Source organism: Emys orbicularis, chromosome 4 (assembly GCF_028017835.1).
Source record: "Emys orbicularis isolate rEmyOrb1 chromosome 4, rEmyOrb1.hap1, whole genome shotgun sequence".
NCBI classification, from domain to species: Eukaryota; Metazoa; Chordata; order Testudines; family Emydidae; genus Emys; species Emys orbicularis.
The window spans coordinates 157,195,694-157,220,630 of NC_088686.1; the positions used below are offsets into that span (position 1 = coordinate 157,195,694).

A 24,937-nucleotide genomic window follows, 5' to 3' on the forward strand; every position below is an offset into this window, starting at 1 on the left:
CCGGGCTAGCTGGACCCCTGGGTCTAAAGTAACCACAGTGCATCTAAAAGAAAAGGTGTTAACTCTGGATATAGGAGAAGTGCAAGGCACCAAGACTCCCAATTTCACTGGTATTTGGGCCCTGCTTTGAGGAGCCCAGTGTGGATGTAACTTTAACAGCATGTTAACCTGTGGAACTGCCAGCCACAGGATTGTTGTTAATGCAGAATCTGTCCCTGATTCTCCCTGCAGGGTCATTCAGAGACTGACATCCCCTCTCGACCATGCCCAGACCCAGCTCCTTCTCCTGCCTCCTCCTCCTCATTCTCCTCCCTAGGGTCTCCACCCATTGTCACACGGGCACAGCTGAGGAGTGCGAGGAGCTCACGGCTTTTGTTCCTGGGCACAATCTCGCAGGAGAGGGCATCGACGTGACCACGCTGGGTAGGAAAGGGGCCTACTTGGTGGACAGCAGCCACTGGCAGCACCAGGATGGGACCTGCACCCTGTGCCGGAACTCGCTGCTGGAGGGGCAGCTGCAGAGGCTGCCGCTGGCTGTGGCGGACTGGAGGGAGAAGGTCTCGTGCCGCAGGAAGCTCTCCAGCACCGTGAAGGAGTCGGCCATGGGCGTGGTCCGCGCGGCGGGCGCCGTGGTACAGAATGACTGGAAGGTGGGGCTGGAGGTGGAGGTGAAGCCCAGCGCCAACACCCAGGTGACGCTGGCCGGCTCGCACTCCAAACTGGCAGAGTTCAGCACCGAGAAGTCTCAGCAAGACAAGTACAGCTTCACCAGCCACGAGGTGTCCTGCGCATACTATACGTAAGGGGCAGGGGAGGGGCAGGAGGGAGAGGGAGACGCGAGGTAGGGGTTAGCATGAAGATTAGCAGCTATGTGTTGGGTGCCGGTGAAGGCTGGGGGTGAGGTTGAAGGTCAGGGGTTGGGTACAGGTGAAGGCTGGGGTGAGGTTGAAGGTCAGGGGTTGGGTACAGGTGAAGGCTGGGGTGAGGTTGAAGGTCAGGGGTTGGTGCTGGTGAAGGCTAGGGCGAAGGGGAAGGTCAGGGGTTGGATACAGGTGAAGGCTGGGGGTGAGGTTGAAGGTCAGGGGTTGGGTACAGGTGAAGGCTGGGGGTGAGGTTGAAGGTCAGGGGTTGGTGCTGGTGAAGGCTTGGGGTGAGGTTGAAGGTCAGGGGTTGGTGCTGGTGAAGTCAGAGGGTGAGGAGCAAGGTCAGGGGTTGGTTGTTCCTGAAGGATGGGGGTGAGGGGGAAGGTCAGGGTGTGACAGCTTGGGTCACAGAGACCCCCTTGGGACGGCCACCTGATGTGCTGAGACGACTTCTGAGCCCGTTTTCCCTGGGAGCTTGGGACTTCAATACCCTGTTTTGTTGAGCCAGACACGTCTGGTCTGAACCATGTCCCCCAAAAGCTGCAGGCTTAACTGAAAACAGCTTAAGAAGTGCTCCTTCTCCAGCATCAAGACACCCAGTTCCCAATGGGATCCAAACCCCAAATAAATCCGTTTTACTCTGTATAAAGCTTATACAGGGTAAACTCATAAATTGTTCACCCTCTATAACACAGATAGAGAGATATGCACAGCTGTTTGCTCCCCCAGGTATAAATTACTTGCTCTGGCTTAATTAAGAAGCAAAGAGTGATTTTATTAAATATAAAAGGTAGGATTTAAGTGGTTCCAAGTAATAACAGACAGAACAAAGTAAATTACCAATCAAAATAAAACAAAAACACGCAAGTCTAAGCCTAATAAAGTAGGAAACTAAATGCAGGTAAATCTCACCCTCAGAGATGTTCCAATAAGCTTATTTCACAGACTAGACTCCTTCCTAGTCTGGGTCCAGCAATCACTCACACCCCTGTAGTTACTGTCCTTTGTTCCAGGTTCTTTCAGGCATCTCTTTGGGGTGGAGAGGCTATCTTTTGAGCCACCTGAAGACAAAATAGAGGGGTTTCCAGGGCCTTTTATATTCTCTCTCTTGTGGGTGGAAACCCCTTTGTTCTTCTGTGCAAAATCACAACAACAAGATGGAGTCTGTAGCCACCTGGTCAAGCCACATGTCTATGGATGATTCAGCTTTTTCAGGCCGACGCCATTGTTCACATGTTAGTTTGAATGTTCCCAGGAAAGCTCCGATGTGGATTGGCATCTCCCAAAGTCCATTGTTAGTTAAGTACTCCCAACTACTTGAATAACCCCTTCACACCATGTTGACCAAATCTGCCTTATGTGCTTCCTACAGCAAACACTTTAAATACAAGCATAGAGCCAACGCTCATAACTTCAGATATAAAAATGATACATGCATACAAATAGAATGAATATATTCAGTAGATCATAACCTTTGCAAAAATATGTTACATGGCATATCTAGCATAAAACATTTTTCAGTTATGTCATATTTCCACTCATAAGCATATTTCTATAAAGCATTATGGGGTGCAATGCCACACAGGGGTTGGGTGCGGGTGAATCCTGGGGGTGAGGGTGAAAGTCAGGGGTTGGGTGCTGGTGAAGGCTTTGGGTGAGGTTGAAGGTCAGGGATTGGTGCTGGTGAAGGCTTAGGGTGAGCGGGAAGGTCAGGACCTGGGTGCTGGTGAAGACTGGGGTTGGGATGAAGGTCAGGGGTTGATGCCGGTGAAGGTTGGGGGTGAGGGGGAAGGTCAGCGGTTGGGTGCTGGTGAAGGCTGGGGTGAGGGGGAAGGTCATGGGGTGGGTACAGGTGAAGGCTGGGGGTGAGGGAGAAGGTGAGCAATTGGGACTTGGTGAAGGCTGATATTGAGGGGCAAGGTCAGGGTTGATGCTGGTGAAGGCTGGGGGTGAGGGGGAAGGTCAAGGGTTGGTGCTGGTGAAGGCTGGGGGTGAGGAGGAAGGTCAGGGATTGATGCTTGTGAAGGCTGGGGGTGAGGGGGAAGGTCAAGGGTTAGGTGCGGGTGAAGGCTGGGGGTGAGGGTGAAGATCAGTCATTGGTTGCTTGTGAAGTCTCAGCTGAGAGTGATTAGTAGAAGTTCCAAAGATTGATTCCCCTCACTATTGAAAACGTATACCTTATTTTCACTCTTAATTTGTGTAGCTTCAACCTCCAGCCATTGGACCTTGTTACATGATTATTACTCAAACCGTCTTGCTATTCACCTAACAACGCTGTCATGAACTTATGACATAAATGTGTGGATGTAGCAACAAAGCATTTACAAATACACATCAGCCTTGACCATCTTTAAGCATTTAAGGAATAGGAAGATTTTCAGCAGGAAACATAAGTGTTAGACCAATCTTCTGGAGAACATTTCCCAACCATCTATGTTCTCCTTCAAGCCAAACCAACAAAGATCGGTCCATGGTGCAAGCTTTTTAAAGGTTTTTATTTTAATAGGGACTTTCCTAGATTCCCTTGTGGGGTGGTTTGACACCACGTTTTTTCTTGCAAAGTTTCTGGTTAAAGAAATCTTCACTTTGAGGGGATCATTTGTGGCTCTCCATAGCACAGTCACAGTTGCTGGCCAGTTTACCCAGGGAGCAAAAGACTTTTAGATCTACAATCTGCCATTGAGCATGTTTATGACCTGCACTTAAAGATTTATATCAATTCTCCTATGTAGAGCACGAACCCGCAAAGTACTGTCACCAGCTAGCCGGCCCTTTGAAGCAAGCGGGGCTCAGTTTTGCCCATTATTTAGCAGCTAGCCCTCAGTTGATGAGCTAACAAGATCAGAGCTAGTTAGTAAAACCTTGTAGGTGTCCTGGGGCTTGATTAGGAGGACTGACCCCATCTCTGGTGGTGAAGCAGGGAGGATGCTACTTAAACAGAGCTGGGAACCTAGTGGAAGGAGAGACCCAAGATAGAGGAACAAGGGTGAGTTCCTGATGAGGAGGAAGATCCAGTTGTTTGGAACTGGCAGTGGCCAGAAAGCAGAGCTGTAGGAGCAGGGTTACCTCCTGGAGAGAAGAGAAGAGAAGAGAAGAGAAGAGAAGAGAAGAGAAGAGAAGAGAAGAGAAGAGAAGAGAAGAGAAGAGAAGAGGGGAGGAGCCCTGAGCCAGGGGTGGTGAGAACCCAGATGTGACAGGAGCCCATGAAAGCCAGAAGGTTAGTTTAAGTGGTACTTGGACACCCAGCAGGTAAAAGTCTAGTGTGGGTCAGTACCCAGACAAGGAGGATGAACTGAGGTTGAGCCCCTAGAGCTGAATCCTGCCAGGGGACTTGGCCGGAGAGTTGAGACACAGAAGACTCAGCGAGACTGTCTGGGGAAGAGACAATCTGGGATATATCACTGCGGCTGAGACAGTAGCCCCCAGAGGCAAAGTCCCCTGCAACACCATGCCCAGTCGTGAGGGGGTACCCTCAAGGTGAGGGCGCACGTTTGCAAAAATTTACTTACTTCTTTCACAACGTAGACTAATAGCAAATAGTCTAAGATGTCAGGAACTGCTAGGAAAGGGATAGCTAATAAAACAGAAAATATCCCAATGCCACTATATAAATCCATGGTATGCCCATCCTTTGAATGCTGTGTGCAGTTGTGGTTGCCCCATCTCATAAAAGAGTTCTTACAAACGGAAAAGGTCCAGAGGTATGGAACAGCTTCCATAGGAGGAGAGATTAGAAAGATTGTTCAGCTCAGAAAAGAGATGACTGAAGGGGGATATGGCAGAGGTCTATAAAATCATGACTGGTGTGGAGAAAGTGAATGGGGAAGGGTTATTTACTCCTTCACATAATACAAGAACCAGGGGTCACCTGAGGAAATTAATAGGCAGCAGGTTTCAAACAAACAAAAGGAAATACTGTACTTCTTCACACAACGCACAGTCAACCTGTGGACCTCATTGCCAGGGGATGTTGTGAAGGCCAAAAGTATAACAGCATTCAAAATATATTAGATAAGTTCATGGAGGGTAGGTCCATCCGTGGTTATTAGCCAAGATGGGCAGGGACACAACCCCATGCTCTGGGTGTCCCTAAACCTCCAGCTGCAAGAAGCTGGGACTAGACGACCAGGGATGGATCACTCAAAATTGCCCTGTTCATTCTCTCTGGGGCACCTGGCATTGGCTACTGTCAGAAGACAGGATACTGGGCTAGATGGACCTCTGGTCTGACCCAGTATGACTAGTCTTATGTTCTTAATGTTATACGCTGCATAGGGCTGTTTTATGGCCAACGGTGTTATCTAGTTTGGCATATGAGGTCTGTAATGTTGACAGAAGACAGAATTCCTCCTAGGCATTGGTTTAGCCAGCTTAAATCTTTCATATAAGGAAATAAGTGGTGTAACCGGTTGGCTCTGGGGCAAACCAACCCAGAGAAAAGCAGGAGCCACATCTGGCAGAGATCAGGAGGGTGGTCCTATAATGAGAAGCAGGAGGTCACAACAAGTGGGAGAATGCTCAGATTCTGGTTTGGTAGGGCCTGGGAAGAGGAGGAGAAAATTTGGTTGTGTGGACTTCTGCACGGACTTGAAACTTTATTTTGAATGTTTGTTCATTGATTGAAGCCCAACCGGAGAAGGGATAGGAATGGACAGAGGTGGTCGTTGAGTTTCTTGAACAGTCCAAGAGGGGAAACCAAGTCAGGCTGCCAGGAGCATGATCGTAGGCCATGGGGGAAGGGGAGGGGAAGTTACAAGCAATGAGATCACAAGCGCATAATATACATTATTATGTTCTCCAAGCGTCCTGTGTAACCCGTGTAAAAATAATTGAATCTCGTGTCAGTTCAGTAAAGGTGCAAGCAAGATATAAGACTAAACTACCATGGGAAGCTAACCTTTGGTCATGAGCTCTTCAGTCTAGCAGAGAAAGGTCTAACATCATCCTGTGGCTGGAAGTTGAAGCTAGACAAATTCAGATGGGAAATAAGGTGTGAATTTGTAACAGTGACAGGATTAATCACTGGAACGATTTACCAAGGGCTGTGGTGGATTCTCCAACATGGCTAATTTTTAAATCGAGATGGATGTTTTTTCTTAGAAGACCTGTTCTTGTTCGAACGGGAATTAATTCAGGGCAGGTCTCTGGCCTGTGTTATCCAGGAGGTCAGACTAGCTGACCAGAGCGGTCCCTTCTGGATTTAGAGTCTGTGGATCTATAACACTGACCTCTACCCCTACAAGACGCCAATGTCCGACGGTACATCACATGGTGGCCATTTCTCTCGCCCAGGTTCCGCGTTACCCACAAACCTCCGCTCACCAGCCATTTCACCCGGGCCTTGAGGGACCTCCCGGAGGATTACACCCGCAGCTCGCGTCTCGAGTACCGTCAGTTGATCAACACCTACGGCACCCACTACGTGTCCCAGCTGCAGCTGGGGGGCCGGGTGCGGGATGTGACGGCTGTGAGGGTCTGCGAGGCGGCGCTGGACGGGGTGACGGCTGACGAGGTCAAGGACTGCCTGAGCCTGGAGGCCTCTGTCAGCATCGGGGCCGGGAAGGGCAAGGCCGAGGCGGCCTTCAGCCAGTGTGAGGAGCAGAAGAAGAAGCAGAATTTCAAGCGGAGCTTCCACGAGACCTACAGCGAGCGTCACACTGAGGTGACGGGCGGCAACAACCACGCCGACCTGCTGTTCTCTGAGGGGCAGGACGCCGAGGTCTTCTCAGCCTGGATGGAGAGCCTCAAAGCCAGCCCCGGCCTGGTGTCCTACTCGCTGCACCCCATCCACAACTTGGTGGGGCAGGACAACCCCAAGCGGGAGGCGCTGAGGCAGGCGGTGAGCGAGTACATCGCCGAGAGGGCCCTGTGGAGGAATTGCACCCACAGCTGCCCGCCGGGGACCCGGCGCAGCGCCCACGACCCCTGCTCCTGTGTCTGCCCCGGGGACGGCTCCACCAACACCATGTGCTGCTCACGGGAGCGGGGCCAGGGGAAGCTGACGGTGACGGTGGAGCGGGCCAGCGGCCTGTGGGGCGACTACACCAGCCACACCGATGCCTATGTCAAGGTCTCCTTCCAGGACCGGGAGGTGCGGACGGCAACCGTGTGGAACACCGACAACCCGGTCTGGGGCGTCCACCTGGACCTGGGGCACGTGCGGGTGGCGGAGACCAGCCAGCTCCGCCTCCAGGTCTGGGACGAGGACAACAAGTACGACGACGACCTACTGGGGACGTGCGACAAGCCGCTGCGCTCTGAAGAGGGTCGCCACCAGGTCTGCTACCTGAACCACGGCCGGCTGGACTTCCGGTACAGCCTGGTGTGTGGTCCCAGCCTGGGCGGGCCCCACTGCTTGGACTACGTCCCCCAGGGCCCCGGGAACTACAAGGCAGCCCAGGATTAGCTCAGAGGGACCTTCCAGGACAAGCAATTCGCCCCACCTCACCCCCGCAGCCAGGGGTCTTCCCTCTCCCCCAGGGGCCGTCTGCTGTGACCTCATTTCGCCAGCAGCTGGGTGGGCTCTGTCTCAAGGGGGGTGATGGGGCTCAGGGGGTAGCAATGGAGGGGTGAGAGCGTGAGCTTCCCACACCATAAAGGAAATGGAGAGCTGACTCAGCTGCCCTGGTGTCTCGTTGTGCGGCTACCCCTCTGCCCCTGCCCTAGCAGTGGGCCCTCAGCCCCCCACTGACCCCCGAGACCCTCTGCCCCCTATTCTACTCCCAGTGCCCCTCCCTTGTTTCTTCCCCCACTCCCTACTGGCCCTCCCACCCCACCAACGACAAATTCCTTCCTGAACCCCCAATCCCAGCCCACACATGGGGGGCAAGGAGACAGGTTTGCACCCCCCCAATCCCAGCACACACAGGGGTGGGGGGGGCTCGGGTCCCCCCAGTTCTTGGCACACACATGGGGGTGGGGGGCTTGGGTCCCCCCAGTTCTTAGCACACACCGGGGTGGGGGGGCTCGGGTCTCCCCAGTTCTTGGCACACACATGGGGATGAGGGGGCTTGGGTCCCCCCAGTTCTTGGCACACACCGGGGCGGGGGGGCTCGGGTCTCCCCAGTTCTTGGTACACACATGGGGGCAGGGGAGGCTTGGGTCCCCCCAGTTCTTGGCACACACACGGGGGCAGGGAGAGGGGCTCAGCTGCCCCCAGAGCCTGCCACAAGCACGTGTAGGGCGGACTCAGTCCCCCCCGATCTTGGCACAGCCAGGGGGAGATGGGGGGAGGCCAGGATAAGGGCTCAGAACCGCCCCATGTCTAAATCCTCCCACTCTCCCTACCCCATCCCAGTGTCCCCGCCCCCCCCCCATGTCTGTCCTGAGGCCCACCCCTGCCCCCTCCACATAGCCCCACCCCTCACCGTGGCCCTGCCCCTTCCCCTGGCGGTGGCTTCGCCAAGTGTCATTCATTTTCTTTTCTTCCTCCCCCCGGGCTGGGCCCCGCCCGCTGACGTTACCCCGAATAAAATTCAAGCCTTTGGCTGAAGCAGCCGCGAGTCAGATGCTTTGGTGTCATGCTTGGATTTCTGCCACCCGCTGGGCTGGAACTTCCCCTGCCTGGGTCTAGGGCAGGGACCACAGCAGCGCCCACAAATACAGCCTGGCTCCCCAGCAAGTCCTTGGTTTTGAATAGAACCCAGGAGTCCTAGCTCCCAGCTCCCCTGCTCTAACCACTAGACCCCACTCCCCCCCAGAGCTGGGGAGAGAACCCAGGAGTCCTGGCTCCCAGCCCCCCCTGCTCTAATCACTCAACCCCACTCCCCTCCCACAGCTGGGGAGAGAACCCAGGAGTCCTGGTTCCCAGCCCCTAGACCCCACTTTGGATTGACACTGGGATCAGGGAGATCAGGATCCTGCCCTTTCCCCCCAGCCATCTCCCCCTCGCTCCAGTCCTGGGAAAGTCCCTCTTTCTCCCCGATTGCCAAGCCCAGCGGTGACATCTGTGCCTGGCATGGGTGGAGCGGCCCCTGGAAACTCCGCGGCTCCAGTACAGGCTGGAGCGGGCAGCTCCGGGAGTCACTTGGCACCGGGAGCCGTGAGGAGAGGCAGCAGCCAGTGGCCGGGGAACGTGCCCCGATCCCCAGCTGGGAGCCCTACGCTTTGCTCGCCCAGGTAACCTGGGGGCAGGGAGCCCAGGGGGACGGGATGGGCAGGGGGGCCAGAGCTGGCTGGGGGGCAGGGGGAGGGAGTGGATGGTATGCAGGGGTCTGTGTAGGTGGGCGGGGGAGCACCTCAGTGCCCATGCTGGTGCTTCCCAGGGCTCTCTGGGTGGCTGTTTCCTGGCGCCCCGCCCCAGAGGTGGCTGCATCCCGGAGCTGGGCGAGCTGTCCCTGTGCGGTATTGTGTGTGCGGCTATTATCCAGCTGGCCTGCCCCAGAGGTGGCTGCATCCCAGAGCCAGGCAAGCCATCCCCATGCAGTGTTGTGTGTGCAGCTGTTATCCAACTGCCCCACCCCAGAGGTGGCTGCATCCCAGTGCCGGGAGAGCCGTCCCTGTGTGGTGTTGTCTGTGCAGCTGTTATCCATATGCCCCACCCCAGAGCTGGCTGCATCTCAGTATCGTGTGAGGGATCCTGGCACATACAGCAATTTAGGATGTAAGATGTGAAGGGAATTCAGGACAAAGGAGTCTGTCTGTCTGTCCCTGTTGCCCCCTGCTGGAGGGAATCAGGTGCTCTGTGTGTGTGAGAGAGTGTATGTGTGTGAGAGAGAGAGAGAGAGAGAGAGCAATGACGCCCTCTAGTGGCTGCAGCTCACATGGGGGATTCAGTTCCGGGCATAGTGAGTGGAGACTCATCTTTGGGGAGCGGCAGAGGTGTGCACATGAATGCAGGTGCATGTCTGCACTGCCATCTGTTGGAGGGAATGTGAACTACCCACCCATGTGTCTCACGTCCCCTACGACACACAACTAAACCCAGTGCACCCTAGTGGACAGAATCAGAACTGCCAGCCTCTGTGTGTCATAGCCCCTATACTGTTCACACCCAGCAGCAATTCTCCTTTAGGTTCAGAGGGCAAGGTGGGGCAGGTTACAGCGTAGGTGTGTTGCAGATCTCTCATCTCAGATCCAGGGAGGGTTGTAACAGCATGGAGGCTGCTAGGATGTGATGTGCCTGTGGAACTGCCTGCCACTGGATTGTAGTTAATGGAGGCTCTCTCTGTTCTCTCCCTCCAGGGAGGCTCAGAGACCAGGTGAGGGATCCTATCACACTAGCCATGCCCAGATCCGGTGCCTTCATCCCTCTCTTCCTCCTCTTCCTTCTCCCGGGGGTCTCCCCCTACTGCTACACAGGGAAAGCTGAGGTGTGCGATGAGAACATGGCCTCTGTGCCTGCACACAACCTGGTGGGGGAGGGCATCGACATCACCACGCTGGAGTGGACAGGGGCCTCCCTGGTGGACACCAGTTTATGGCGCGGCCCAAACGGCACCTGCAACCTGTGCCGGAACCCGCTGCAGGAGGGGCAGGTGCAGAGGGTGCCTCTGGCCGTGGTCGACTGGAGGGTCCACAGCTGGTGCAACCGGGACCTCAGCAGCTCGGTGGAAGAGTCAGCCGTGGATGTGGCCCGGGCAATAGCGTCGGATGTGAAAAATGACTGGAAGTTGGAGCTGGGGCTGCCGGATGAGTCCCCGGTCCTGGCCCTGGCGGGGTCCCAATCCCGGCTCGCTGGTTATGCCTACCAGAAGGAGCTGCAGGACAAGTACATGTTCATACGCCACGAGGTGTCCTGTGTGTATTACAGGTGAGAATCCCCTGCAGCGCCCCCTGCCGGGCCCCCGCCCCGCTCCCCGCAGCACAGTGCCCCCCGCCGGGCCCCCACCCCGCTCCCCGCAGCACAGCGCCCCCCGCCGGGTCCCCGCCCCGCTCCCCGCAGCACAGCGCCCCCTGCCGGGCCCCCCGCCCCGCTCCCCGCAGCACAGCGCCCCCTGCCGGGCCCCCCGCCCCGCTCCCCGCAGCACAGCGCCCCCTGCCGGGCCCCCGCCCCGCTCCCCGCAGCACAGCGCCCCCTGCCGGGCCCCCCGCCCCGCTCCCCGCAGCACAGCGCCCCCTGCCGGGCCCCCCGCCATGCTCCCCGCAGCACAGCGCCCCCTGCCGGGCCCCTGCCCGCTCCCCGCAGCACAGCGCCCCCTGCCGGGCCCCCCCCCCCCCGCTCCCCGCAGCACAGCGCCCCCCAGCACTGCATTGAGGTGATAAGGTTAGCACTGACTGCTAGGGATGCCACAGAGTGAGCACTGGGGAAGGTGAGGCCAGTTTGTTCAGGGGGAAGGTGCCAGGGATCTCTCTGGTTGGCTCCTAACTCATCCCTCTTTCCCCTCTGGCCAGGTTGAGGCTCCCCCAAGACCCCCCACTGACGCCCCACTTCTCCTGGGCCCTGAGCCGCCTCCCACCCAGCTACGACTCAGCTGCATACGGGCCCTTCCTGGCCACGTACGGCACCCACTACATTAGCCAGGCAGCACTGGGGGGGCGCGTGCGGCAGCTGACGACCGCCCAGACCTGCCGGGTGGTATTGGACGGGCTGACGGCTTCCGACATCAAGGAGTGCCTGGCTTCTCAGTTCTCCCTGAACCTGGGCTTGGGGTCACTTGCCTCAAACTCTGAGTGCCGTGAGGGGAGCAGCCACTGGCACAAGTGGCGCTCCCAGGCGGCCTACATGGAGCACCGCGCCGAGGTGACGGGCGGCCACGGCCACGCCAGCCTGCTCTTCTCCACCAAGCAAGACGCTGGGGTCTTCTCGGCTTGGATGGAGAGCCTCAAAAGCAGCCCCAGCCTTGTCTCCTACTCCCTGATGCCCATCCACACCTTATTGGAGCCGGATGACCCCAGGCAGGAGGCGCTGAGGCAGGCAGTGAAGAAGTACGTGGCTGAGCGGGGAAGGAGGAGGAGTTGCCCTCGTAGCTGCCCGGAGGGGGGCAAAACCTACTCCTGGGACCCCTGCAAATGCTACTGCTTCGCGAGCCCCCTCACCAACTCCATGTGCTGCTCACTCAAGCGGGGCATGGCCCGGCTGAAGGTCCGGGTGCTGTCGGCTGAAGACCTATGGGGGGACCCCACGTCCGCCACCGACGCCTATGTCAGGTTCTTGTTCCAAGGCCGGCGGCTGCAGACGGGCCACATTGAGGAAGATAACAACCCCGTCTGGTTCAAAGACCTGGACTTTGGGCCGGTGACGCTGCCGGCGCTGCCCAAAATGGAAATGGAGGTGTGGGACAGTGACCTGTGGGAGGATGACCTCCTGGGCCGCTGCTACACCTACCTCGAGGTCGGCAGGGATGTCAGACACACCTGCCACCTCGCACACGGCCACTTGCAGTTTTCCTACACGCTGGAGTGTGGGCCCAACCTGGGGGGCAACAACTGCCATGAGTACGTGCCTGCAAGAGGCTGAGGGGAGAGAACCCAGGAGTCCTGGCTCCCAGCTCTGACCCACCAGACCCCACTCCCCTCCCAGAGCTGAGGATAGAACCCAAGAGTCCTGGCTCCCCCGCTCTAACCCACTATCCCCCACTCCCCTCCCAGAGCTGGGGAAGAGAACCCAGGAGTCCTGGCTCCCAGCCCCCTGCTCTAACCCACTATCCCCCACTCCCTTCCCAGAGCTGGGGAGAGAACCCAGGAGTCCTGGCTCCCAGCCCCCCCTGCTTTAACCCACTAGCTTCCACTCCCCTCCCAGAGTTGGTGATGGAACCCAGGAGTCCTGGCTCCCAGCCCCCCTGTTCTAACCCACTATCCCCAACTCTCCTCCCAGAGCTGGGGAGAGAACCCAGGAGTCCTGGCTCGCAGCCCCCCCCTGCTTTAACCCACTATCCTCCTCTCCTCTACAAGAGCTGGGATCCAAAACGAGGGGTCCCAGCTCCAAGTCTCAGGAGGAAAAAAAAAGGCGGTGCTGTCTTTGAAATCGGGCCCGAAACAAGCCCAACCCATCTCAGAGGGAGAGGGGTGTGTGTCTGGGGGGCGGGGGAGGGTATACAAATTCCATTGGTTTTTTTTTAGTACTTCTAGTTTTGCTGCCTACAACATGAAGTTACACATTAAAAATAATAACCGTGCGCGGACTTCCATTATGAAGAAAAGAGGTCATCCGAGCTCTCGCCACCCTCTGCGGTCTCCATTGCCTCATGGGACATTCCCATGTGGCACCGTGAAAGCATCTTCCCGGCACGGGACAAGAAAATGGAGCAGAGGATGCAGCGAGTGGGCGGGATTTTCATAATTGAACGGGAGCAGGGCGCGGAGGCTTCTCAAATTCTGATGATGGGCATCAGTCACCAAAACCGCGCCTACCACCATTTTTAAAGTACAATTTGTAGGGTGACCAGATGTCCCTATTTTATAGGGACAGGCCCAAGATTCAGGGCTTTTTCTTATATAGGCGCCTAGTAACCCCCTCCTCCGTCCCGACTTTTCCCATTTGCTATCGGGTCACCCTATGCTTTGTGCTGAAGTCCCTTAGTACACAAACGAAAGACGTTGCCTCCAAATAAAACAAGCCCCCAGCCTCCCACAGCACGCCGCTCTCAAAAAATGAAAGCAAAGCCCAATTCCACTTATTAGAGGTGGACTTGACCACATCTGGTCCCCTCTGGTACCTCCTCCCAGGAACACCCACCCCGGCACTCCTGGGGCCCCCGCACGCTGCTGCTCTGGCGCCGCCCTGGTGGCTGGGAATCTCCCGACCAGGCTTAATCCTTGTCAAGTATTAAACTAGGGGGTCGCACCCTTCGGTGCTGCTGGTGTTTGAGCTGATTGCACCAGCGCTCTCTGTGCCCCCCTCCCTGCAACTCCTCCCGGCCATTCCCAGGGGCTCTGTGTGCTCCCCGTCTTCCCCCCATGCTGGGGAATCTGTGGGCCCCCCCATTCCCCAACCCTCATGCTGGTGGCTCTGAGGGTCCCCATTCCCCCTCCCCCCATGCTGGGGGCTCTGTAGGTCCCCATTACCCTCCCCCCATGCCAGGGGCTCTATCACCCCCCATTGTCCCCCTCCCTCACGGTCTATGGGCCTCCATTGCTCCCCTCCCCCCAAGTAGGGGCTTTGTGGGCCCCTCCATTGGCCCCTCCCCCCATACCAGGGGCTCTGTAGGCCCCCCATTCCACCTCCCACTATACCAAGGGCTCTGTGTGCCCCCCATTGCCTCCCTTCTCATGTCTTTTCTTCCTACCACAGAGCTCCATTGACATTTTAAATGCCGTAGGGACACAGGGGAAGAGATGACTGGGCCCTTCTGAGATGCTGGCTGGGGTTAATTTGGCTCCAGGGTGGGGCACTGACTGACTCTAGTGGGGTGGGGAAAGGGATCTTTCCCCTCTCGGGGGTGCTGGCTCCAACCCAGCCCCAGAGCGGGGGTGGGGAATTGGGTCTTTCACCTCTAGGCAGCACCGGCTCCTATCTTAACCCAACAGCCACACGCCATTCCCCACCCAAGGGGTGAGTGAGATGCAGCTGCCTCTGGGGTGCAGCAGAGGGGAGCTGTCAGGGCGTGGCCATTTCCTACCCATTTCAAAGGGGACCACACAGTCCACATCAAAGCCCCCAGCTATGCGTGGGGCCAGGGCTGGGCTGCAGATGCAGGCAGGATGCTGCGGCCTCTGGGGCCTGACTCTTTGTGGCCACATGACTCACGGGCAACTCGTGAGCAGAGGCAGCGCCAGGATGTGGCCAGAAGCCCCCTCCCCCCCAGCAGAGAGCCCTCCGCAGCTCCCGCCCCTCCCAGTGGGGCGCGTGAGAATCGAGACCACAGAGGTCAGCACAGCTTTGGGGGCAGAGCCACATCAGAGCAGGGCTGAGCCCCGTGGAAAGAGAAACGAGCATCAGCTGGATTGCTTTACAGCTGGGGAAATTGAGTCACGGAGAGGGCGGGGGTAAACCAAGCAGCGAGCTGGGGATAGAACCCAGGAGTCCTGGCTTCCAGTCCCATCCCCGCCCCCAACTCTAGCCCCTGGACCACACTCCCCTCCCAGAGCCCAGGATGGAACCCAGGAGTCCTGTTTACTAGCCCACCCCTTCCCCCAACCCACCAGAGCCTACTCCCCTCCCAGAGCCCGGGACAGAACTCTAGTGGGTAGAACCTGTGTGGCTTGTGCGACAGACACAGAAGAAGGAAGGACACTGGGAGCTTTTGCAATGGAAACTAGGCCATGGAGACCTTTAGTGTGCCAGTAAGCCCTCCTCCCTTTCCCAGCTCCAGCCCCAGAGCTGTGGGGCTGGTTGGGATCGGGACATGTGGCCTTTCCCCTCTAGGAGGCGCCGGCTCCACTCCGGCCCTAGGGCACGGGACAGGCTGGCTCAGATGGGTGGGGAATGGGATCTAGGGCCTTGCCCCTCTAGGGGGCGCTTTCTGCTCCAGCCCCAGTTTGGGGGTGGGTGGAACTTTATCTTGATGAGGACTGAGGTGGGGTTCTAGCTGAAACGAATTGTCCTCTGGGGATGGGGAGTGGAGCTGCTGGATTGTTGCTGCTGTGAAAGGCCGATCCTGTCTCCCAGGAGACCCAACAAGACCAACACACACAAACGGGGAGAGAAAAGACCAGCAGAGAGAGAGAAAAACTCAGCGGCTGTCACTGGCGTTGACCCTCCCTTGTAGCCTCACAGCTGGAGAAACACGGCCCCAGGAATAGGCACCCATGGGGAAAAATGGGGGGTGCTGAACACCCACCAGCAGCTCCCCAATCAGCACCTCCCATCCCTCCCCATGCCTCTCATCAGCTGCGATCAACTGTTTTGCAGCGTGCAGGAGGCACTGGGAGGGAGGAGCGAGGGTGTGATGCACTTGGGGGAGGGGACAGAATGGGGCGGGAAGACGCAGGGCAGGGGTGGGGCCTTGGGGGAAGGGGTAGAGTGGAGGCAAGGCCTGGGGCAGAGCTGGGGGTCGAGCACCTGTGGCCCCAGGTCCAAGTCGGCGCTTGTGGCCCCAGGCCCTAGGCCCTGCTCTGATCAATCACTTCAAGATGTAGCAAACTTGTCGCAGTGACAGGCCCGTTTCAGGGCTGCCAGTTTGGGATGGACGTATTCCTGGAGGTTTCATCGCATGAATGAAAGATTAATCGTCAATTCCTGTGGACTCCAGGCCAATCCTGGAGGGTTGGCAAACATGGCCATTTCGGGTGTTGCAAAAGATGCAGACTGGGCCAACTGAGCCGGACTCTTCTCAGAGAGAGGTGAAAAGACTGAGAGAAAGAGGGGAGAGAAGAAAGAAGAGGGGGAAGGAAAAGACGAGCACAAGAAAGGAGGTAGGAGCAGGAAGTCCACGTCTCACCGGACCGTGTTTGGGATTTAGCCGGAGCCAGCAGAGGTGGCAACATCACCTGGGTCCCTCTGTCTGGCCTGATCCCAGCTCAGCTCCGAGGCCCAGAACAATGAAGGCCCAATGACGTCATGGTGGAGCCCCAGGAGATGGTGCCGATGGCTCCCATCTGTCCACCCAGCTCCCTTCATCCCCACCCCCATGTGCTCCCTGAAACGGGCAGTGGCCGGAATACCCCTCCCCTCCTGCTTTTGTCCACCAATCAGGATTGTTTTATTTTTCAAAACCCTCAAAGCATTTTATTTGACCAAACATGATATTTTTTATGTGCTTTCACTTTGCCAAAAAATTGAAATTTTGGTGGGGGGGGGTTAAGCCAAAATGACCCCCCGCCCCCCGAGTTTTTGGCATCACTCCAAGTCATTCAGTTTGAGGAGGATTTGGTGCAGGGAAGGACCGAGGGGCTACAGTGGATCACAAATTGAATGAGTCAAGAGTCGGATGCAGTTGCAAAAATGGCGTTAGGAAAGATGTGGACACACTCGAGAGAGTCCAGAGGAGAGCAACAAAAATGAGAAAAGATTTAGAAAACCTGACCTGTGAGGAAAGGTTAAAAAACGGGGCATGTTTAGTCTTGAGAAAAGAAGGGGGACTCGAGAACAGTCTTTGATTCTATGATTCTATGATTCTATGATTTAAATATGTTCAGGGCTGGTATAAAGAGGATGGGGATCAACTGTTCAGGTCGGACAAGAAGTAACGGGGTTAATCGGCAGGACGGGAGATTTCGGTTAGAAGAGAGCAGGAAAAGCTTGGCTCAGCACAGAAAAGGCCCCTTCCTTGCATTTCTACCCGGCTGTCGCCTTGTAGGGCCCTGTCTTCTCCCCGCACGCCCAGCAAGGGCCGATGAGGATTTATGAACCGTCCCCTCGCACAGCTCTGCCCTGATCTCTCTTACAGAGACAGAATCCCAGTCTAATGCAAGGGGCTCAGAGCTCGCTTCACAGGTTCCGTCGCCGCTGGGGTGACCAGCGCTCCCAAGAGCCACCTGCGGGGATCAAATGTTATCTTACTGGTGGGTGTCCCTGGCAGATAACGCTGGAACAGAATTTCAGTGGCTCCAAAGTGGGCCAGGCTCTGGGACCAGCTGCCCGCCAGCAGACACCCCCATTGTTCCTCCATCAGCTGGAGTCGCGGCAGGGTTTAGCCGTAAATCGCTAGGGCAGATATTAAGCTTTTCACCCATGGAACCTCGGCACGTGTCCTGATCCCTGCTTTTTGCCTAGCGTCCGTGAGGGCAGCCGCGGCTGAGCAAGCCGGGCCTAGTCTCCTTCCAATGGTCCTGGCGGCACCTCCTGGCTTGGATACGCATGATTCAGAAGGATATTGGAATGGGGAATGAACAGATCAAATCTAGGGGGTTGGAAATGTGGCCGCATTGGTGGACAAAATCAGGAGTGGGGGCTATTTTGGCCACTGCCCCCTTTCCAGGATGAAGAGAGAGCCAGGTGGACAGATGGGAGCCACCGGCACCGTCTCCTGGGATCCACCATGACATCATTGGGCCTTCAGTGTCCTGGGTCTAGGAGCTGAGGTGGGGTCAGGTGAGACAGAGGGACCCAGGTGATGTTGCCACCTCCGCTGGCTCAGGCTGAATTCCAGACCGACCCCAGGAGGTGAGACATGGACTTCCTGCTCCCACCCCCAACCCCATTCTCTTCTTTTCCTTCCCCCTTCTTTTTTCCACCTCTCCCTGAGAAGAGTCAGACTTAGCTGGCCAAGGCAGCATCTTTGGTTGCCAACCCTCCAGGATTGGCCTGGTGTTTCCAGGAATTGAAGGTTAAACTTCAATGAAAGATTATATTGTGATGAAACCTCCATGAATATGTCCAAACAAAACTACCCTCCTATCACTGGGACCAGTTTGCCACTTCTCGACGTGGCCCACTGGAGCCAGGCCTGGGCTTGTGTTTCTCCAACCGGGAGGCTATGAAGGAGAGTCAATGGTTGCTGCGTTTTTCTTCCCCCTTTCGTGCGTGTTCGTCTTGTTGGTGGTTGTGATAAATGAAGGGCGGGGGGGGGGGGGGATAGCTCCCTTTTATGGACACCCAGCTAGGCAGTTAGCTATAAAGTTCCTCTTGATGGCTATTCTCTGCTTGTTTTACCTGTAAATGGTTAAAAAAGTCCCCCAGGTAAAGGAAAGGGAGTGGGCACCTGACCAAAGAGCCAATGGAAAGGCTAGAACTTTTTAAGACTGGGAAAAAAGCTTTCCCTTTGTGTCTGTTGTTGGTTCTCCGGGAAAGAGGGGAACAGGGAGCAGTTATGCTATGAGCAGCTTTAAGCCAGGTATGATCATAGATCATCAGATCATACCTATGTAGTAGTAGGATTTTATGTTTGTATTTTGTATAATTTAGAATGAAGGATAAAGAATAATAATGTAGCGTCTACTAAATGTTTTGGTGTATGGTTTGACCATATCCTGCCAGCCACCCTTTCTGAAAGGGGAAAGGAATGGCCTAATGGGCCAGTGATAGAGATGCATCATCCAGAATCAGTATCTGTGCTGATTTCAAGGCAGTGACAGACCTTTTAGGGTCACCACTTAGCTGTAGGTTTAGCATTTTAAAATAAATAAAAGAATGCAATGATTGTTTTTCTCTTGCATTGCAACTTGATGTTCCTGTTCAAATGCTCTGTGTAAATCAATTCTGTGTTGTGTGTGAATGAGGAATGTGTGTGTTAAGAGATAAGTGTGAAGGCCATCACCGGACCAGATGTTCTAGAGAGGAATTGGAGACAGACGCATGGACGCCAGGAGGCTGCAACACACCCCTATTGAAATGTCAGAGGAGGGCAGATTGCTGACTCTAATGAGACAGGCACCTATCAATGGGGACAAGATAGCTGTGATCAAACCCAGCCTGGGGTAACTCCCTGAGAGACTTGATGAAAGAACCAGATAAAGGATGAGAAGGACAATTTAAGAAAACAAGCACTTGTCAAACAACAATTGATTACAGCATGACGGTGCAAAACTCATTGGTCCCAGTAAAGGAAAATCACTATATAAACAGGCTGCCTTGCCATGAAACTTTGGGTTCGTCCTGCCAAGACTTCCCCGGAGCATTGTGTCGCGACCAACGGATTCCGGCTCCTACCTACCCTTGATCAACCTAGCTGGCCACTAGATTGATCCGGACTCTGGACTGGTAACTATAACATTGATTGGCGGGACAGAGAGTGTGTGTGTGTGTGTGTGTGTGTGTGTGTGTGTGTGTGTGTGTGTGTGTGTGTGTGTGTGTGTGTGTGTGTGTGTGTGTGTGTGTGTGTGTGTGTGTGTGTGTGGTGTGATTGCATGCATATGCTAATTGTTGTATCTTCAATAAATGCAGCATATTGCCTTTTCCCCTGAAAAAGATCCCATGTGCTTCTTGTAAGCACAACAGGAGAAGGGGACTTAGGGGGAAGGTATGGACTGGGGGCACAGCAGGAGCGGGAAGAGGCGAGCTGGGGGTGGAGCAGGGGTGAGGCTCTAGGGGAAGGGGTGGAGCAGGGATGGGAAGGGGCAGGGGCACGGCCTGGGGCGGGGGTCCCGGGCCTTGCACCCCCCGAGGGACAGCCCTGAGAGGCATGGCCCTGTAACCTCCTGCTCCTGTTTGATCATTTGTTGTCCCCTGAATTTAGTTGAACCTTGAGCTTAATTAATGGTTTCTCCCCCTGGGCTGGTGCAGGGCCTTCAGTTGTGGGTGGGCTAGCACCCTCCCCCCTTCCCGGGACGTTGATAGGTGGGTTTGCTTTGTACGATGGAGAAAAAGAGCCAATAGGAAACTGAAAGTAAAAGTCTTTCAGGGTCGCTGGCTTCCAGCCTTTACTTTGTATTTACCAGAAATCACGCAGAACACAAAGCCCAGAAAAGGTAAACAGACCTGTCAGGGTGTGGCCATTTCCTTCCCATTTCAAAAGGGGCCTCGCAGTTCACATCAAAGCCCCCAGCCATGTGTGGGGCCAGAACTGGGCCGCAGACGCAGGCAGGATGATGTGGGCTTCTGGGGCCTGACTCTTACTGGCCACATGAGTCATGGGCTGCCGGTAAGCACGTGAGCAGAGGCGGCACCAGGATGTGGCCAGAAGCCACCCCAGCAGAGAGCCCTCCGCATCTCCTGTCCCTTCCAGTGGAGAGTACGAGAATCGAGACCACAGAGGCCAACACAGCTTTGGGGGCAGAGGGACATCACAGCGGGGCTGAGCCCTGTGCAAAGAGAAACAATCATCATCTGAATTGTTTTACAAGTGGGGAAATTGAGGCACGGAGAGGGCGAGCCTAGGTCACAGTTAGGAAGCCGATGATAGAACCCAGGAGTCCTGCCTCCTTGCTCCTCCTTCCCAACCGACCAGCCCCCACTCCCCCTCAGAGCTGGGATAGAACCCAGGAGTCCTGGCTCCCAGCCCCCCTGCTCTAACCTACCAGACCCCACTCCCCTCCCAGAGCCCGGGGCAGAACCTAATGTTCACAAGATGGAGTCACTGTGGCTCACCTAGACCCAGAGCAGAAGAGCTTCATCGGCACTTTTGGCCTTCCACTCTCCTGAGTTACCTGGTAGCTATGCCTAGTGACACCAACACTAGCCCCCACTCCCCTCCCAGAGCAGGGGACAGAACCCTAGTGGGTACAACCTGTGTGGCTTGTGTGACAGACACAGAAGAAGGAAGGACACTGGGAGCCTTTGAAATGGAAACTAGGCCATGGAGACATTTACTGTACCCATTGGCCATACTCCCTTTCCTGTCCGGCCCCAGAGCTGAGGGGCTGGTTGGAAAGGGACATGGGGCCTTTCCCCTCTAGGGGTGCCAGCTTCACTCCATCCCCAGGGCAGGGGCTTGGCAGGCTCAGGTGGGTGAAAATGGGACATGGGGCCTTTCCCCTATAGGGGCCAACAGACCCCGGTCTCCCCCACCACAGCCAGCCCCTGCCCAGGTGTCCCCCACGCAGTCAGCTTCCACCCTGGCCCCCTGCTGCCTGGCTCAGGCAAGTGGATTATGGGATTCGGGGCCTTTCCCATCAAGGGGACGCTTCTCTGATCCAGCCCCAGGTTGGGGGGGATTTTACCTTGTATTTTGATAAGGGACCCCCGTCTGACAGACTGCTTTTCTTCTAGCTGGAACAAACTATCCTCTGGGGGGAAAGGAGACGTGGGTGGCCCTGCTGGGGAGGTTGCTGCTGCTGGGAAAGGTAGATCCCGTCTCCCAGAAGATCCAACAAGATGAGCACACATGGAAGGGGATGGAAAAGACCAGCAGAGAGAGCAAAATTCAGCTGCTGACTCACTCTTGTAGCCTCATAGCTGGAGAAACAAGGCCTAGGACCTCACCCTGACCAGCCACTTCAAGGCCTGGCAAACTTGTCCCAGCAATGGGCGATTTTGGTAGCCGATTTTGATTGGACGAATTCCTGGAGGGCTCATCACATGACGTAATCTTTGGAAAAGATGCAGCCTGGGCCCGCTGAGCCGTACTCTTCTCAGAGAGAGGCGAAAAGAGCGAGAGAAAGAGGCGAGAGAAGAAAGAAGAGGGGGAAGGAAAAGATGAGCATGAGGGAGCAGGAAGTCCACGTTTCACCTCCCGGGCCGGGTGTGGGATTTAGCCAGAGCCAGCGGAGGTGGCAATGGCACCCGGGTCTCCCTGTCTGGCCTCATCCCAGCTCAGCTCCAAGGCCCAGGACAATGAAGCCCCAATGATGTCATGGCGGTTGGGTCACCGACCCTCCTAGAACCTCCAGGAATTAAAGATTAATCTTTCAGTAAAAATTCTGTCTTGTGATGAAACCTCCAAGAATACAGCCAACCAGAATCGGCAACCCTGCCTGGTGGAGTCCAGGAGACGGTACGGGTGGCTGCCCTGATCATGAAACTTGCTCCCATCTGTCCACCCGGCCTCTTCATCGCCACCCCAGAGGTCTCTCCAAAAGGGGGAGGTGGCTAAGCTAGTCCCTCCCCTCCTGATTTTGTCCACCAATCAGGAATCCAATTTTATTATCTGCCAGGGACTTCCACCATTAAGATAATGTTTGATCCCGGCATCGTGCTCTGTGGATATATAGCAGGAGTTGGGAGGGGGCGTTTGTCACATGTAACCTACCAGCTCTGTGGTCTTGGGAAACCAGGGTGCAGTATCCAGCCTGTCTGACTCATGAAGGACCTCCCCCCACCCAACCTCTGCTTGAATCAAAACTGCTCAGAAGAAAGACTTACCCAAGCCCCTCCAGACAAGGGTGAGAGGATTAAGGCAACTCCCTTAGTCTCATTTGCATCAAAGATGGGACACGGGGGCTTCTCCATTAGCATAGAGAATGGAGAACAGAAATTCCAAGGCAAGAACTGCACTGAACTCTGGGACCAGAAAAGCAGGGAAGGACTGCATGCTGGGGGATCTCTGCTCCAGATGTTAATGAACCCGCCTGCACACACCCAGCTCAGCAGTTATCAGACCAATTCTAGTAATAAATCCTCTATTGGTATCCAATATACTGAAGCTGCCTAATTGAGTTATGAGCTCCCTGGAAGGAACACCGCTCATAGCCAGGAATGATCAGTTCTTATTGTCTAGCTTGAACAAAACAACTTTGATATACTCCCTTAAATCAATCGTTTTACGCACCAAGAATTCTAGTGTTCTCCCTTGAAACATTGTTCTTTTTCTACAGAAACCCACACACACGCTCAAGTAGGTGTTCTGTTGCCTGGATCCAAAATCTGCATCAGTTCCATTGGGATTTCATCTTCTCCTGCCTGACGGTGCTGGGGGCTCTGCCTGTCTCCAGCACTACAGACCCTCAGCTACCACCATCACCTGGGAACCCTGGTCGATTCAAGCTTCACGGAGAGGTGAGAACCCCCCACTCTCTCTCATGGGTGTTTTTGGCTTCCCCATTCGCTCTGCAGCCACTCTCCTCATACCTAAGCTAAAGACCCCTGCAGAGCCCAAAAATCCTGTGGGGTTTCCTCATCCAGTGGGTTACTACCAGAACAATTGTAACGTGGACACGGGGATAGGGACATGCTGAACCTGGGGCATATGAGGGTGGAAGCTTGAAAGTGCTGCTCGGCCCAGCCCATTGAGCCCAGGGGCATATAAGGGGTCAGCTTGGGAGTGCTGATTAACTCAGTCATCATAGACACACTCTGTTTGTGTGTGTGTGCTCATCTGATTCGGGGGCAGGAAGAACCCAGCCCTGGGGAACCTAGGTCCTGCAGGATAGCTCCATTGGGAGGGAACTTGTAGACAGGAGAAGTAGAGCTCCGTAGGAGAACACAAGTGACACAAGCAGTACATTAATACAATTACAGAACCCCTCCCCCACAAAGAGTAACCCGAATAAATGAGCGTACCCCAAAGTAAAGGGCAAATCTGGTAACACACCCTAGAGGCGACGGAGCCTGTGGAACGAGCTACGAGCTCCCTGCTTCAGACTGGGTTTCTGTCTCCCTGAGGGAGATATGATGGTAGAGCTGCACAAGGGACAGGTTTGCCAATCCTTATCAGACCCTGTTGGCCATACGGGGAGAAGACAGGGCCCTACAGGGTGACAGCCAGGTAGAAATGCAGGGAAGGGGCGTTTTCGGTGCTGAGCCCAGTTTTTCGTGCAGTCAAACCTAAATCTCTCTGGCTGCAGATTTAACCTGTTGCTTCTTACCGTGGTTTCTGTGGCCAATGAGAACAATTGATCCCCATCCTCTTTATGCCAGCTGTGAACATATATTTAAAGACTGTTCCCAAGTCCCCCCTTCTTTTCTCAAGACTAAACATGGCCTGAGTTTAACCTTTCCTCACAGGTCAGGTTTTCTAAAACTTTCTCATTTTTCTTGGTCTCCTCTGGACCCACTCCTGTGTGTCCACATCTTACCTAAAGTGCGGCTCCCAGAATTGGGCACAGTTCTCCAGCGAAGGCCTCACCAGTTCCGAGTAGAGCAGGACAGTTACCTCCCACCTCTTACATAGGACACTCCTGTTTGTGCACACTAGAAAATTCACCTTTTTCTCACCTGCATCGCACTCTGGACTCATATTCAATTTGCGATTCACTGTAGCCTCCAGGTCCTTCCCGACACTAAATCCTCCTCAAACTGAATGATTGGAGTGATGTGAAAACCTGATTTTCATGTGGTTGGCTGGCTGTGAAAAAACTCCAGGCGGAGAATTTCATTTTGGGTGACCCTGAAAAGAAAGAAGAATCAGTTGTTTGGCAAAGTGAGAACGCAGGAGAAAAATCATGCTGGGTATATGAAATGCTTCGATTTGGAGGGATTTTAAAAATAAAATAGAAGATTTTGACTGGAATAGAAATATCAAAATGTTTCAACATTTTGGACCATTTTAGGGAGGGGGATGAAAACAACTTATCAAAATTGAAACAAATTTGCAAAAATTTCTCTGTCAACTTAAATCTGCATTTAAAATTTTTTTTGCCCAGTTAAAGCCAGGAGTCTGAGCTCCCCAGCCCCGGCCCATCCAGGTTCTAGCTGAGCTGTGGGAGAGGAGTGGGGCCAAGTGGGTTAGAGAAGTGGGGGTTGGAGCCAGGACTCCTGGGTTCTCTCCTGGCTCTGGTAGGGGATAATTATAAGATGAACCGCTCATGGGGACAGGAGATGCATGGAGAAGCACTGCCCTCTACTGGTGGATACTGTACTACAACAGGCCTAACAGGAGGCACATTCAGGTTACTTCAGTGACCAAGGACCCCAAAGTGCTCACCCAGCACTGAAGTGCAGCCACCTCTGGGGAGGGGCAGCTAGGGAAGAGGTTCAGGGTGACATAAGAACATAAGAA

General features: G+C 55.2%; 2 protein-coding genes and 1 pseudogene across 2 annotated transcripts; all 3 read left to right on the forward strand.

Annotated features, from left to right (window-relative positions):
- The window catches only part of LOC135877976 (RING finger protein 112-like), a 1,138,053-nt pseudogene that overhangs the window by 259,928 nt on the left and 853,188 nt on the right, over positions 1-24,937 (forward strand).
- Positions 264-7,269, forward strand: LOC135877417 (perforin-1-like). Its single transcript, XM_065402846.1, has 2 exons — positions 264-799; positions 6,156-7,269. The coding sequence occupies exons 1-2, from the start codon at positions 264-266 to the stop codon at positions 7,267-7,269; spliced, it is 1,650 nt and encodes a 549-aa protein (XP_065258918.1).
- LOC135877420 (perforin-1-like) lies at positions 10,088-12,261 on the forward strand. The gene is made up of 2 exons (XM_065402850.1): positions 10,088-10,614; positions 11,196-12,261. The coding sequence occupies exons 1-2, from the start codon at positions 10,088-10,090 to the stop codon at positions 12,259-12,261; spliced, it is 1,593 nt and encodes a 530-aa protein (XP_065258922.1).

Coding starts and splice junctions, on each gene's coding strand:
- LOC135877417 (XM_065402846.1), top strand. CDS start 264: ATGCCCAGACCCAGCTCCTTCTCCTGCCTCCTCCTCCTCATTCTCCTC. Junction 800..6,155: donor GTGTCCTGCGCATACTATAC/GTAAGGGGCAGG, acceptor TCTCTCGCCCAG/GTTCCGCGTTACCCACAAAC.
- LOC135877420 (XM_065402850.1), top strand. CDS start 10,088: ATGCCCAGATCCGGTGCCTTCATCCCTCTCTTCCTCCTCTTCCTTCTC. Junction 10,615..11,195: donor GTGTCCTGTGTGTATTACAG/GTGAGAATCCCC, acceptor CCCTCTGGCCAG/GTTGAGGCTCCCCCAAGACC.